Source organism: Oncorhynchus nerka, linkage group LG14, assembly GCF_034236695.1.
Source record: "Oncorhynchus nerka isolate Pitt River linkage group LG14, Oner_Uvic_2.0, whole genome shotgun sequence".
Lineage (NCBI taxonomy): Eukaryota > Metazoa > Chordata > Actinopteri > Salmoniformes > Salmonidae > Oncorhynchus > Oncorhynchus nerka.
This window is the reverse complement of record NC_088409.1, coordinates 47,989,375-48,005,331: the sequence shown is the minus strand read 5'-3', so window position 1 is coordinate 48,005,331 and position 15,957 is coordinate 47,989,375. Positions and strand designations below refer to the sequence as shown.

Genomic DNA, 15,957 nt, shown 5'->3' with positions numbered 1-15,957 from the left:
AAATACTACAGAATGGAAAAATAACACTGATAGTATCGTCTCTTTCCCAGTTATTTTTTTTTTTATGGTAAATGATTTCTAGGGAGGAATTTCCTAAGAAACAACTCCCACGTGAGCATGTAAATCTCCATAACTGAATATTCCCAGAGTTCTCAGCTCTCTTCTAATACTTCTCTTCTGTCACCGATTGTCTATTCCATGAAGGCTGTTTATAAATGGTTTTAGCATATTAATATTCTATATCCCATACTAGGTGTTTAACTGGTTTGATAATACTATGTAATATGCATGTGATACATACTCACTCTCTCAACGAAAGCGTATGAGACTGTGTTGTGATCAAATGTATTTCCGTTGGAAAAACAATCATTCAGAATGTAGTAGATGTGGTACAATACAAAATGACATTCACACACCTACAGTCATACTGTTCAGCTCCCACTTTTATCTATGTTCTCCTCTCACGCACACAGGCAAACACACACACACACACACACACCTCCAGCTAAACTATCCCAATGACAAACGACACACTTCTCTGCAACCCCTACTGCAAGAGCTGAGCATAGTCAGTGAAGAGGGCATTTTACCAGTCATGCCGATGACATCATTTCCTACAACTCCCAGCAACGCCCTCAGTAATGATGTGGTGGAAGCAGTATGGGTCTCAGAATGAATTCCTCCCTACCTGTCTTTCAAACATCCAACTACTGTACACTCACACTCAACTAAACTCCTGCCAACAGTTGGGAGAAAATCTGTTTCTTTTGCTTTCTTTTTTCTACACACACACACACACACACACACACACCATAGTGAAATGGATTGGGACGAGCAGTGGGGTGTGTGTTAGATGTGAGTTAAAGCATCATTTAGGGAGGAAGTAAGCCTCCACGACTGCCAATGACAAGTGTTCATTTTCTCACTCATTGAACAGAGCTAGCCACTTTACAATGTGTGCGACTGTGAGATTAGCCTGTCCTGAAATAGAGAGAGGGGGTGGTGGGAGGGGGTCAATGAAATAGATGGCGAGGAGGTTTGGTTGCTCTGTCAGAGGGAAGGTTTGCCATTCTGACTTTGGCCTCACAGGTACTCCTATACAGGATAGAGGCCACCCGGCCCGACACATATTCCTCAACACACCCCTCTCCCAACTACCTTGGTGAGGTCTGGTGAAGAGGAGGATCATGGGAAGTCCTTATCTCTGGCTAACATCACCCATCGGGCGCCACAGCCCTCCACGGACCGAAGGGCGCAATAATTACAAATACAGCACTTTATCGATTGGCGCGCTCGACGCCGCCCCTTGTTTTCGGGGGTCTACTGCTAGGGGGGCTAACCAACGTGACACGGGTAAAGTGTTATTTCTTTCACAAGCCGACAGCTGGGCAAGAGAGGAGGGGTCGCCCTGGCCCACTCCACCCGGCAGTAATTCTTAATTGACACCTGTCAGGATAATGGCGGCAGTCACAGCTGCTGCAGGAGAATTTGTCCATCGTCCCGTTCATCTGTCAGCTTTAATACCCGTCCTGTGGAACTTCCCCCCTCCAGCCCTGTTGCTGCCTGCCTAGCTAGTAGCTACCCCCTCTTCTTCTTTCCTCTCCTCCTCACCCCCTTTTCTTTCGCTCCCCTGCGTTTTGCCGCCGATCTACATGCTGCTTTGTTTTTAAAAGTTTTTTTTTTTTTAAGGGGGTTTGAGTACTGCCCTCTCACATACTCTAAACGCAGGGCCCAACAGAAGGGAGACACCAGTGCTACACGACTACCTTTGGTATCAGCATGTATTCCATCAAAACACACACACACACACACACACACACAACAGCACACGCATGTTCCTATTCAGAGGTTTCGGAGAGCTTTGATGTTGGGAAAAGAGTAGAAGACACAATGAGAGAGAGGTATTTGAGCTAGTAAGATAGGGGGGGGGGGGGGTGAGGGATACATGTTAGGAAGAGGGAGGGGGCAAGAAAGACAGGGGGAGAGAGATAAGATGGACGTGAGAGAAACAGAAAGAGGGAGGAGGATGAGCGCGAGGGTGTCCCTGGGTAGGGATCGGCTCCTCTGTAGTAGGCCCATCTCGTTTGTCTGTTTGTTTGTTGGCATCAAAGCGCGTGCCTCTCGTTCTCCGTGCTCGTCCCCTGCTAACTGATGTAATGAGTGGGTAAGCTACATGTTTTTCTGCGCCGAGGAATTCAAATACTTATTAGACAAAATATTCTGTAATTGCTCATCTTTTATTGATGGCAGAAACATGTTCAATTTGGCTGGTACAGACATCCCATAGCACTGCCAAGCCTCTCGAGGAGGAACACTGCCGCTGATCAAGAGAACAAATGTACTCACTGGAAATAGAACACTTTAACTTAACTACATTTTCATGTTATTGACTTCTCTCAAATTATGAACCGAATAAAGCGGCAACAATTTGACAATAATTTGCTGTTAAAAACCACCTAGACCCGCTGTAACTACTATACGGAATACAATAAGCCTACTCAGCATTAAACACCATCTACGGAATAACGTATGTAACAAAACGTGACTTTAACATCAAAAGAAAACACAAACTCACTTAAATATTTATTAGTACAGTTACTGTGCTGCATTTACTCTCGTTCTCAATCCAATTAAAAGTCCATACAAATAACATGACTACAATACTTTCATGTAAAATCAAATAAAAAGTAGTTAAAACTATAATAACGGTGACCAAGCAAACCGAGAGGACTGGACTAGTGAATCCAATCCCAGAGGGTTGCCTTCTTCTCTATGTTTGACGTTCTTTTCTTTTCTGTCCCACAACCCCACTCCGGAGACATTTTGCTCCCGAGCCACAAAGCACATCTGGCTGCTTTAATGATACGATTTCCCATCATACTAAGCCACCCCCATTATGACCTCCCACCGTGCCACAGTGTGTGTGTGTGTGTGTGTGTGTGTGTCTACAGTGCAGAGAGGGCGACACTCTTCTGATGGTAGCTTCGTGCCCCGAGGGCAGCTTAGTGAAAGAATGAGAAAGAAAGAGAAAGATAAGACGAGCTTAAACATTATATGAAATGTATCCTTAGCTTCACACATACAGTACTGGATGCGTACACAAAAATACATGTATGATTGTATGGCTTAAAACACTTACAAAAAATATTCCCAAAGTCACCTACTCTCATATGCCTTATATCTGAAATATAGTTACTAAACACACACCAACACACACACACAACTCCAGATATGGCAGTAGAGGTTGGGCGACTGAAGGCATAAAAAAAAAAAAGAGCTGAGCATGTTTGACCTTTGACTGGCTCAATTCCCAGATGCAAATTTAACTATTAGTCTCAGAGGGTGGCAGAAGAGCAAAACTGGCTATCGACGAAAGAAATCGATGCCACCTGCTAACGACACAGGCGCTCCAATTAAAGTAACCTCTGGTGAAACAGAGAGAAGAGAGCCTGACCGCCAAACACACACTCAGGGAACTGTTACACACACACACAGCACAGAAACCCCCCCTACTGTATATCACTGTACATTAGTGATACGTGTGTGACGCTTGTGTGTCCTAGTTAGCTTGGAGTCCTTGTGTTACTCATATGGTAAACAGTGTCAATGTACTGCCCTCTCACATACTCTAAACGCAGGGCCCAACAGAAGGGAGACACTAGAGTGCTACAACGACTACTCTTGTAGCACTCTAGCATCAGCATTTATTCCAACAAAACATTTATTCACATTTCCTTAGAAACGTTAGATGTGGGTCGAAAACACACAATTCTAACGACGACAAACGTTGATGTCTCGGTCGACTTCAGAGAAAAAGCGTGTGAAACATTGAATCGCTTAACATTTCCTTGACCTTGACTAAATTGTCCACTACATTTGCACGCACCTCCAAAAACAAATCTTTATCTTCTCCGGGCTTCCAGATTAATATCGTTTTCAGATTACTCCCAAAATATATTTTTGGCAGACAACTACAGGGAAATAAAATGGAGAAATACACCTCGTGTAAGACAGTCCTCCTCAGGCCGTTGATTTAAGAGTGGGCCACATAAATCTCGGCATGCTGATTATTTCGAGGGCAGAATATCACGTAACAGCATCGTCAAGTTAGAGCACAAAGGTCGTTGTGTAATCTTAGCGACCCCGGGGCATGCTAAACCATTTATCCCAGGGCACTGGGGTTCTTAACCCACTCCAAATACACTGGGAGATTCTTTTTTTTACCAGGTTTCTAGAATGGCCCCTAAACACAAGAGCGGGAGAGATACATTTTCCACACATTAAGACTAGGGCTGTACGTGGTTTAGACATGAAGACGTGAAAAGGTGTTGTGTGTGTGTCTCCCTCACTGTGCTGCTTCAAAACATTTACACAATGTACCATCAAATGTACCATCAAATAAAAGCTATACTTTGCATACTAGAATTATGTTGCATAAACATATTAACGTACTATTATCATTTCATTTTACACTGACCAAATTTTGTACAAAAGTAATAATAATAGGCCCCACCCAAAAAACGTTCTGGAAAACTTAGCTACATTTCCCGCATTATAAACCTTCACAAACTCTCAAAACGACAATTTTTCTTCTTACGCACAGTAACAATCACATGGGATATTAAGAAAGACAACTGCAGGAGTATGACGGTTATTAGACTATATAAAAAGGGAAACATAAACATTGCCCCGCCATTTGATACAAGAGTGTAGCCTCCATGTGACGACGCAGCTGATTTTGGTTCGGTGCGTCTGGCCTTTATTGCGTCGTTAAAGGCGGAGGATTAGGGAGGTCATTAAGAGGCATTGTCTCCTCCGACATGATTAGTCAGGTAGCAAAGTCCATTTGTCACCTGCACGAGCAAATTGAGTTGATACTGCACTAGGGGCTATGGGGACTGTATAATATCAACTTGATTACATCAAGGCAGCTGCGGACTTGACACCTTACTGAATTTGTCAGCATTAATCGTTAGGGCCTGTCACAAATCCATCAGGTTTACAGATAATTAGGGGCCTTCTCTAATGAAGCCCAGAGAAGCAACCTTACCTTTTCTCTCGGATAATGAAGAAGCCTCTATCCCTGGGAAAGAGATGTTTTTCTCCCCAGACTACTAGCTCTGACTGGCTGAGACACACAACCTTCCAATTTAATGAAAGACAACGTCACTCTTCTCTCTTTCTTTTTTACATCGCTCCTGTCCTCATCACCATCAACTGATACTGATATTCAAGGACAAAATGAGACCTCAAATAAAGTAACACATATAGACACTCTTACCAACTGCCTTAAATACTCTGTAGGATACAAACCGTAGCTCATCTTAACCTTAAATAACAGGATATCTGAAATAAGAGGAGTAGGTATTATGGTTTTCCCGTGACACTTCGTATACTGTATATCAGGGAAAGGCCTTTTGTACGGCTATGGCCCCATTTACAACCGTTAAAAGTTCTCACACACACACAGACAAACCCACACAGAACGTAAAAGGCCCCATATTAAATGTCGCTCTATTCTAACCCCTGACACTAGTGAAAAATAAATACAAATAAAATTTGTCCAGACATGTCTCCTCGTGGTGCTCCGTTCAGCCATCCTCTATAATGTCCAGTCCTGTACCCCTGGGTATCCACATTTGTTTTGGTTGAACCTGGCGTCAACCCTCTCAGTGAAAATATAACTCACAACAACCTCTTTTCCCTTGATGATCGCTCGAGTGCTCATTCTCTAAACCTCTATTACCATGGTACTACCATGGCGATACTACCTCGACTCTCCCTCTCTATTTCCTTATAGGCTACAGAGTACCAGGCATGGTTCAGTAGCTACTCGCTAGCATTGAAACACTGGACCATCATGCTTTAGTTGAGCGTGTGTCTGTATTTGTGTTAAAGGGGAGGGTTGGAGGGTGCTGTTGTTTCCAACAAATGGTCATGATCATGACAGAACGGTAACACTCCCGTCTGCCAAGTTGTGATTGACTATTAAAAGCCATAATGTATAAGCCGGTCAATGACAGGCAAGCAGATCAATAGGACCATGTTGAGGGGTCAAGGTGATGGCATGTTTTCATGTAAGATCTGATCTGTTGGGAACAGCCTACATGAGATCCTATAGCCTGCTACCCAGCTTTTTTTTTTTTTTAAATGTGATACAAGACAAGAGACGAATCAGATGCTACTCAACAGTGAGTGTAAAGCATAAGATGGCTAGTCAACACTGTGTGTCAGAAGCGTATGAACTGTAGAGAGAAGTACTAGTTGAATACTCTTCCCAGTCAATCCAGACTGACTCCCCGTCATTTGGCGCCTATTTAAAATGATAAACCTGCCGAGTTCAAAGTCTTCGCTGCCCGGGCCCTCCTGTTCGGTCCGCTTTACACCTCATATTTCAGAACCTCTTTAAAATTCTAGAACTGTCTTTTGTTCACTCCACTTGTTAGTGCCCAACTTCAAAGGCTGCGCCTCATTAGCACAGAGGTGGAAATCCCTGTCACTCATTTACATTTGTTTAAAGCGGCTTGAAAAAGAGATGAGAGTCGAAATCCAAATCACTAGACCTCAACCTTGTGTTTCGACATCTGGTTTATCCGTGGTTGTTAGATAGTAAACACTACAGTCCTGTGGATGTAGACATGGACTGCATTGGTAAAGTGTTCTGTAGGATGAGAGGAGGGTGTGCATTTGGATAAGAAGTGCAAACCTCCGTGTCTTTAACCCAGACCAGGGGGGGGGCTACTGTTGGTAGGCTAATTCAGGTACCCTAATTAATTCGGATTTAGTCATTTCTGTGATCCTCAAAACACTTCCACCCCCCTCCCTCTTCCATTTCCTTTCTTTCTCTTTCTTCCCTCTAGTATTTTCTCTGGAAAACAATAAAGAGATAAGGATTTCCCTCCTTTTGAAAACTTTTTTCCTTCCTTTTTTTTAAGACAACCGGGGTTGTCCTTTGAGTGGCTAGATTCGTAAGGAGCATGCGTGTCTCCATGGAGAGATGTATTGATGTTTATCAGGGATGAATAGATCAAAGGCTGCCACATGACAGGCGATCAATCACGCATCAAATCAATGATGGCAATCCTCTAATAAAACCGAAAAGAAAGAAAACCGGCTCTGGCCAGTTTTTTCTCCCCCTCTTTCGGAGTCAATTATTCATTATTACTCGCTCTTTAACACTGCAATGGACCCCAATAGAAACTCTATCTTTAACGTTTCGTTTATCTAGCTACCTAAGTAGTCGACTTTTCTGGCAAGTTAACACATTAGGCCTATCGTGTCACTACGAAACGTACCGTGGTCTACTGAAATCATATGGCAAAATAGAAAATAATAATGGTCAACTAATGAAGATGTGTTGAAGGTAAAACTTATTTTTAGGCTATTACATATGCATAACAGGAAAAATGTAAAAGGGAAAAATAAAACATTAAGTGAATTAAAAATAAAAAGTCCAACATTTGATCTCCATTAAGTAAGCGATGGTGAAAATGAATGTGTGTGTGCGCGCCGGTGCTTACCTGCTGATCGCCTGGGCTCTTGCTGCTTTCTCCTCGGCATAGTGACCGTCACGTTCCACGGTACTTTTCATGCAGGAATCAAAACAATTAGTCTGTCAGTGGAGAAAAACCATCCCGAACCTTTTTTTTCGGGAAATAACTGTCAACAGTTTTTTCTATTAGAATGGTTTGTTTCTTTTGTAATTGTGGGCTTATGCCAGACAACCTGAAACGGCCACAATGTAACTAAATATGTCCTTTAGGCCTACGAATAGAAACAAATGACTGAAGATAAAGGACAAACGAAAAAAAGGGTTTCTGTGATATCAAAACGATGCACGAATTTCGCCAGCTGAGAACATGTCTATCAAATAACATCTTTTCTCATCTCTGTGTGTCAGAAAAAGAGGCAGACATCGAAGCCAAGTTTCAGTCACTCCCCTGCAGCCATAGGGGGCTATATGGCGGTGTTGGGGCTACTTTGTATCGCCTTCACTCCAAAATAAATAAACTCTGAAGATAAACAAATAAGTCCAGTGTGAGCGAACACCTTTGAAATGTATTTCCGTGGAAGGCTGCGCTTCAAGCTCAGATCTGAAACAAAGCAGAATTGAGAGAAAATAGACAGGCATTAGATGGTTAATGTCAGTCCGTCACCACGCCACCTAGTCGGATCAAGCCTCGCCGTCAGCGGATACTTTTCTCCACTCTCTAGTTTGAGCCGGGGTGGTAAAAGTTAGGGATTCTACTTACATTTCTAGTCGTGAAAATAATTATTATCAGCCGCCGATCGAGGAATGTGCAGGTGGTTGACGTGGTGAGGAGCCTGCGACTAAAGAGAAACAAACAAGGTGCAGGCATCCACCCTCGCGGAGAGAATTTTTCTTCTGTAAACTCCAGGGAGTGAACCGAGGTCTCGTCTGCTCCTCCGAGGAAAAAAATGAAAACGCAGGGAATCGAGAAGCGTTTCAGACAGTCTCAACTGATAGACAGACGCATCGAGTGGCTTTTCCTGCTTTATTTTTACTCCTCCCCTCGCGCTACAAGCGTCACCCTGACAGTAGAACCCACCTGTCAATCTTCTTAATTGTCTTGTTTTTCCTCTGATTAAAATTGAAATGACTTGACAAAGGAATGCTTGCATCAGTAGGCTAATATCAAAATGTTGCTTTGAAATATTGATCCATAAACTTCATGCGGAATGTTATGGCAATTAGTCAATTATTACAGAACTGTTACTAGGTTAGGCTATATTACTACAATTAGCTCATCATCATCATCATCATCATCATATGAAATAAACTTACACCAACTTTATTTTGCCTGACATATGCTATCCTATGTCAAACCCAACATGGCAATGCTTTGGACTTGCATATTTTTGGACTGAAGTTTCCTAATGTGAGAGCACCATAATTTACGCATGCTCGAGGAGAAAATATATCCTGCAGATAATAGCCTTTTTGACGGTACTTGTTAATACCTTGAAGGGTTGTGGTTGGCACTGGCTGTATTGGCAATTCTTTGGATTTTTGTGTACAATCGTCGAGGATATGTTTGAGACTACGATTGATTTGTTTCACCTTTACTAGGAAGTGTGTCATGTCCAGGAAGGGGAGGGACTCCAAAGAATACAAGCCGCTACAGTGACAGCTGCTACAAGGTTGCGCCGTGCTATAGCCTAGTTATCATCAAGGCAAACATTCCAAAAGCACGCTATTGCGTGTCGATCTTATGCGACAAAACTGCGCTGGTAAATATTGTTTTAATTGCAATGCATCATTGCATTGGCGTGGCCTACCCTGCTACGTGAAGAAAGCCTAGCATAGGCTAACGATAAGCATATTGATATCAATGCACAGCCAGTGCCCGTGAACTTTGTCACATAATCCCTCCCTGGTGCAATGTCCACCTCTTTCTTGTTGAGAAACGGTAAGAGGGTGTTTTCGGTCATCCGCGGGGGGTGCAGAGGAACCGATGCACTTTCTAGAGTTCATTTCGTATCGCGCCGCTTCATTGTAGATTTGTCATACTCCACGCACTTCATGGATTTTAAAGGTTCCTCGATACCGAGCTCCATGAAAAAGCTGGTCGTAACGAAGCTTAGCCAGAATTTCAGAGACGCGGTTGCCTTGCAAACTGTTCCAGTCCCGACACCTGACGACGGGGACTTGCTTGTCAGAAATCGGTAAGTTTTGGTTAGAAATTGGATACAGAAGGTTCACATTTTCCGCGGGTGCGTAGCCTGTACCCTATGGATAGACTATTCCAATATTTGGCACATTTTGGAGCCAATATCTTTGATAAAATATTTGGTATTGTTTTCAAGTTATGAAAGGGTCTCTTACCTCGGTTCGAATAGCCTTATCCATCCCCATCGATATTAGTAGCTTACTTGCGACCATTTCAGGAGCGAGCAAAATACGTGAGAAATATATCCAAGTTCCGCCCCTACATTTGTCTATCAATCCATCTCGCTCTGTCCTGTCTCCTTACGTCACGAACCTGCAAACAGAAAGTCATTGGGGGGGATAGACTCGCACGAATAGATGAGGAGATGGAGAAACAGCTTTGCATGGCATTTGGGGCTGCGGCAGGATCATCATTTTCCGCTGCATAAAAACCAATGCGTAAGACTCAATATATGTCTGTCTGATTCAAAGCAAGATATTTACAAACGTTGATTACATTAACAGGTTACTGTAACAGAGGAATGTAGGCTACTTAATCTAACCGGTTATTTACTACAATTTAAGTCAAAGATATATTCAAATGCTGGTGTAGCCTATTAGAGCGTAGTTGATCAGTGAAATAAAGGCAGTGTCTTGCATTATGGTTGAGACCAAGGACATACTAGCATAATCTAAAGATCAAATAGCTTTTAACATTTGCAGAAATTGTCATATGTAGCCTAAAACTTTTTCACGGGTTTGTTTTTGTGTGCGTAATTTCGTATGCGTAACCTAGAGAATAAATAAAAGTGTATTGTCTTGTATGTCATTTATAATTTGAAAATGTGGAACATTGAATTATAAATACAATTTTCCATGGAGAAATAATATCTCTCTCATCTTGGGAAAATGAAAGAACTGTTGATGCAGTGGTAGGTTATGTGCTTTGCCCTCTCCGCCTCCCGAAACTGTATGGCATCACAAATTGTTCTATATTTTAATGTAGGCCTATGCCCTTATACTTTCTTTCTTTTTTTTAACAATTCTTTGTTTGTTGTCTGTAATGAATCTCCATCATATGAGTTGGCCTGGAAAATTACAAGCTGTGGTCATGCTGCTAACAACGAGGCCTCAAGCACCTTCAACTGAAAAAAGAAGTTAAAGGGCCTAGTTATTCAGGCAACTTTCTTGATATGTCTTATTATTTATTTGTTAATAACTACACCAGAAAGGCCAATTCTATGGTCTCAATGCAGAGCTTGGGAATTAGCAGAAATATCTGTGATGCCGCATTTAGGCCAATGTCGGCCTTGTATTGTATAAGGCCTGCTTGGTTAAATTCTCTGAGGTGGGAAGACAGTTGCACAACAGCCTACTGCAGTCAAAGGTCATTTAATTTCACATATATAGCCTTCTTTTATGCATTATTAACCTGAATTTGCTTGACAAATTTTGAGCTTAAATTGAGATATGCATTAATATCATGTTTCAGTGACCGAGATTATTGTGCATTCAAAGTTGCACATTTTTAAATCAAGCATCTTTAAGAATTTCAGCCCAGTTCATTTGAGTTTTGACCTGTGAACTTGCTCTTCTTTAATGCATGTTGTTTCAGTACTGTCGGTCCATTATGAGAGATTCAGGTTCAAATATTTACTGGTACGGAATAATTCAGAAGGGCTGCAAAAGCCATTTGGAAAGTATAGTCAAACCTAGATGTTTTCCTATATTTAATTGGAGCCATTTATTTGTAACTAAACCGGGCTGTTACGTTTAAGTGCTAAAAATGCAAATATGACATGCACAATGATGAGTCGCAACAAGGGTTCTTCTGGAGGATAGAAAATTATTTATTTATACATTTCTTTCACACAATGATTTTTTTCTCTCTCCATGTCATCAACTGAGATGAAAACAGTTGTATTTATTTTTTCATGTCGCGGGCAAAGAAATATACCAGATTTAAAAGTGCAGTTTGTTCTTGTGTTGTCTCTCAAGACAATGACTCGTGACATCATGCAATGTGTTTTGTGATACCAACCTCGTCCTGTCAGTGTAAGGTGGGTGTTTATTCCCAAGACAAATGGAATCATTGCCAAAACAAACCAATGTTTCCTTCCCAAAACGATGTCGCAGATATTTCCTAGAGAATGGAAGTGAAATTGGAAGTGAAATCTTGACCTTCGCAGACATGACTGTAGGCATTCTGAAGTGCTCCTCTTATGTTATTATAACATGAGCTACTATCATATTATTATCAAATTTCTGACTATATTATCATGTTATCAGAATCCCGACGGAATGACATCACTAAAGTATCCTATACCGACGTTAATTGATTTTAATTCTATGTAACAATTGTTACTCATTCTGAACTGTCATTCACACATATTTATCCTTCTCTGTTCCATTCCATGCAGATTTGTTGGAATCAATGCCTCGGACATCAACTACTCAGCAGGCCGCTACGACCCTTCGGTGAAGCCACCGTTTGACGCCGGGTTCGAGGGCATTGGCGAGGTGGTCGGACTCGGCCTGAGTGCCAGCGCCCGCTACACCATTGGCGACACCGTGGCCTACTTTGCCGATGGGGCCTTTGCGGAGTACACGGTGATACCCATGATCAAGACCGTATCCATACCCGCGGTGAAGCCAGAGTTCCTCACTCTGCTGTTAAGTGGTGCCACGGCCTATATCGCCATGAAGCGGCTTGGCGACCTGGTGAAGGGTCGAGACGGTGCTGGTGACGGCCGCTGCCGGTGGCACAGGACAGTTTGCTGTGCAGTTCGCCAAACAGGCCGGCTGCCACGTTGTGGGCACCTGCTCCTCCAATGAGAAGGCTGGCTTCTTAAAGACCATTGGCTGCGACAGGCCCATCAACTACACGTCCGAGGACCTGAGCACCACCCTGCGCAAAGAGTACCCACAAGGCCTGGACGTAGTCTACGAGTCCATAGGCGGCAGAATGTTTGACATGGCGGTCAGCAATCTGGCCAATAAGGGCAGACTGATCGTGATCGGGTTCATCTCAGGGTACCAAACGGCATCAGGGGTCCCAACTGTTAAAGGAGGAACTCTGCCCATGAAGCTGCTCCAGAAGTCAGCTAGCGTGAGGGGGTTCTTCCTACCTCACTTCCTGTCTGACTACAAGGAGGCGATGGGAAGCATGATGCAGATGTTTGCTAAAGGGAAGCTGGTGTGTGAAGTGGACTGTGGGGACATGGCCCCAGAGGGCCGTTTCATGGGACTGGAGTCCGTCTTTAGGGCTGTGGACTACATGTATGCTGGGAAAAACGTGGGAAAGGTGGTGGTTGAGGTGACTCCACCCTCGCTGGACAGCAAACTGTGATTTGCCTTAATGTGAATGCACTGGAATTCTCGAACAAATCAAATGTATGTATGTACAATGAAAGGAACAATGAAAATACAGAATCTAATGTATGTATGTACATTGAAATGAACAATGTAAGTATATATGTTGAAGGCAAATTACCCGAACTGTGACAATCTACAGTACTCTGAGTTTAATATATTTTTGAACAGTTTATTTCACCTGAATATATTTAGATATTACTCAAATGTTGTTCTGTGAGAGAACAGTTCCTTGTTTAATGTTTTAATGATTAGCTTTACTTTATTCAATAGAAAGTCCCAATAAATGGGGATAATACTTGTAGAGGGAAGATTGCTGGTGTAACAACATAGGTTATCTCAATAAAATAATGCTGTACACCTCTAGATCAAATGCCTCCCTCATTCTCGTGCTCTCTCGCACACACACACACACTCACTCGTTTCTTTGCTCTGTGCTCAAGACTAGAGCTAACTAAAAATGTAATCATATTAACGTTTGTGTTGACAGTAACTAGACCCGTGTCTGCATTGACTGTCCACAGCTTACGCATGATTACTGTACTCCAGACAATGTACCAGCATATCAGCTGAACTTGTCCCTCTGTTTACACAGCTGAGGACAATATTGCATAATGATCACTTTTAGTGTTACCAGTTTAAACCTCTGTCATTCTTTTGGAATATAGGCCTAAGCATGCCCAGAGCAATTGACCCGTTTAGTCCCCCCCTCCACACACACACACACACACACACACACACACACACACACACGTACAGCATGCATAAACAGATTACTCATTCATATAATTAATAAATGATCTTAAATCAACAGAAAATATTGCACATTTCTCTATGTATTGTAGTTGTACAGTAAGTTTTAAAATGGCTAATTTTGAGGAGTAATAACACATGTAATTAACACTATCTAGATTACATTATTTATCTTACATTCTTGATTTTAGAATGACATTTTGTTGTGTTTTGTTTTAGTAAGATCTGTTAATGCTTGTCAGAACTGAATGCCGCATCAGGTGTGCTTGGTATTTTATAGCATGTTTGTGGCTGATCGAAACAGCGTTCATATAATCCATCTTTCCATTCACATGCCCCAAGCTGACTATAATATAAACATAGTCCAGCTAACCAGAACTTGGGGTTGAAAATACCATTCGTTTTTCCCACAAGAAGCAGAAACCCACTTATATTGAATGTATTGTAGAATGCCTACGTTTTTCTTTCTTGTTTGTTACCGTGAGGATAAGGTTCCACTTGATGTTTTGGATTCTCTTTAAGCCCATTCACTCATTTCATTTTTTTGGTAATTTAAATATTGAACCCTTTTAAGCTAAATATCATGTTGTCGCCTATATTAGAGGTGAGGGTAGATGGGAGACTAGGTGGGATACAATCGTCATGGAGAAATGCCTTATCTTACATTTTCTATATTAACTATTTACAAGTTAATGTGGGGGTGTTATTCTGTGGCCTTTTTTTTAAGAAGTGAGAAAAGGTAATTAAAACATCTCTAAGACAATACGTTATGTATCAAGCCTAGGAACACAAAAACAAACACCTGTTTCCACCTGGGAGGGACGTCTGTGTGTTCATGCACTGTGAACATGCAATATCCTCCTCCAGGTGGCCACTCAAAAAAGATCTCGGTGTGAAATACGTTACAGGTGTGACCCCAGCATGCAAAGCCTCTACCTTCGCCAGGCAGGCAGCTCAGGAAATCAGAAACATACCCACCAGCCTGAAGCCATTTGAACCTGCACCAGTGTGTGTCTCACACACACACACACACACACACACACACACACACACACACACACACACACACACACACACACACACACACACATATGTGTTCCAAGAGAGAAGTGGCCTGTGTAATGCATACAGTGTATTTTTGTAAATTGGTTCTTACTATCTTTAGTAAAAAATAAAAATGAAGGTACTCTTTGATTTCTACCCCTGTGTTAAATATATAAATGAAATGATCCATCTCTGCACCCATCATTGTAAGTGTTTGATAACAGTGCCACTGTACAAGCATAAATGACTATGAGCATCCTGAAAGCTATTGTTAAGGCAGATGCTCTTACCGCTCGTAAAATGTATGGTTCACGCCGTCATTGTAATGCAAGAGCATGCTCTCACACGCTAGTCACACAAAGGTGAGAGAGGTGATACAAATGTTCACTTGAATTTACCGTGCTTGAGTACTATTGCGTGCACACTCTGGATAGAGGTACGGACTGTCAATGTGTATCTGTCTTCAATTACCAACCGAGGCCTCACTCTGGTCCTCCGGGGCCCACCTGTAGCAGCCATGATTAGTGTGCATTCACAGTCCAATTAAAAGCACAGGACAACCTGGAGAAAACAACACACTCTTTTTAATTGGCTTGTAGCTGTTAGCAGGCTCTTAACAAACCATATAGACACCTACCTGTTGTAGTCACCTTCTGAGGTACATGACAAATGTTGGTGGGGTGACAAACATGTTTTGGAAAAAGTGTCGCGTTTCTCAACGTAGTTTGAGAATATTAGTTATTGTTTTTTTTTATTGCTTAGACTATAGTTATGTTTTTTTGAGATACAGTATATTACATCCACCTTTAACCTGAGTATAGCCCTTAATTAAACCCTTAATTAAACCACAACAATTATGAGAGAAAACTAAAATAAATGTCCAAAAGTGCATGTCATGAATAGTTGTGATACTTGGTTTGCCAGATATCTGTGCTTTGTGCATTTCAGATACATGCGCAAAATGGGATCTGTGACCTTTTTACAGCTTTGCTTTCAATTCAATTGAACCATATAATTGTTGATTAAATGAATAAATTGAAAATACTGTCAACAGTTTAGTGAAATGCCAGTGTTGTAATACATCAAATCAATTTGATCAGCTGGGTACTCTATATATT

The 15,957-nt window shown here is 42.0% G+C and overlaps 2 protein-coding genes across 3 annotated transcripts in view; one reads left to right on the top strand and one right to left on the bottom strand.

Moving 5' to 3' along the window:
* The window catches only part of LOC115141368 (teashirt homolog 1-like), a 43,699-nt gene extending 33,751 nt beyond the window's left edge, over positions 1-9,948 (bottom strand). The window contains exons 1-2 of one of the 2 annotated variants that reach the window (XM_029680160.2): positions 9,848-9,948; positions 7,521-8,093 (exon numbers count right to left, since the gene is read on the bottom strand). In XM_029680160.2, the coding sequence (XP_029536020.2) occupies positions 7,521-7,560 (40 nt within the window). In that variant the 5' untranslated portion in view covers positions 7,561-8,093; positions 9,848-9,948. Of the gene's footprint in view, positions 1-7,520; positions 8,094-8,252; positions 8,549-9,847 lie in introns of those variants that run through there. The other variant, XM_065000141.1, reaches the window with a different exon arrangement.
* Positions 8,805-13,405, top strand: LOC115141370 (prostaglandin reductase 3-like). Its single transcript, XM_029680162.2, is given in 3 exon segments — positions 8,805-9,687; positions 12,091-12,400; positions 12,402-13,405. Coding segments are annotated over 3 exon segments (1,212 nt in total). The 5' UTR covers positions 8,805-9,403; the 3' UTR covers positions 13,020-13,405.
* The last annotated feature ends 2,552 nt before the right edge of the window (positions 13,406-15,957 follow it).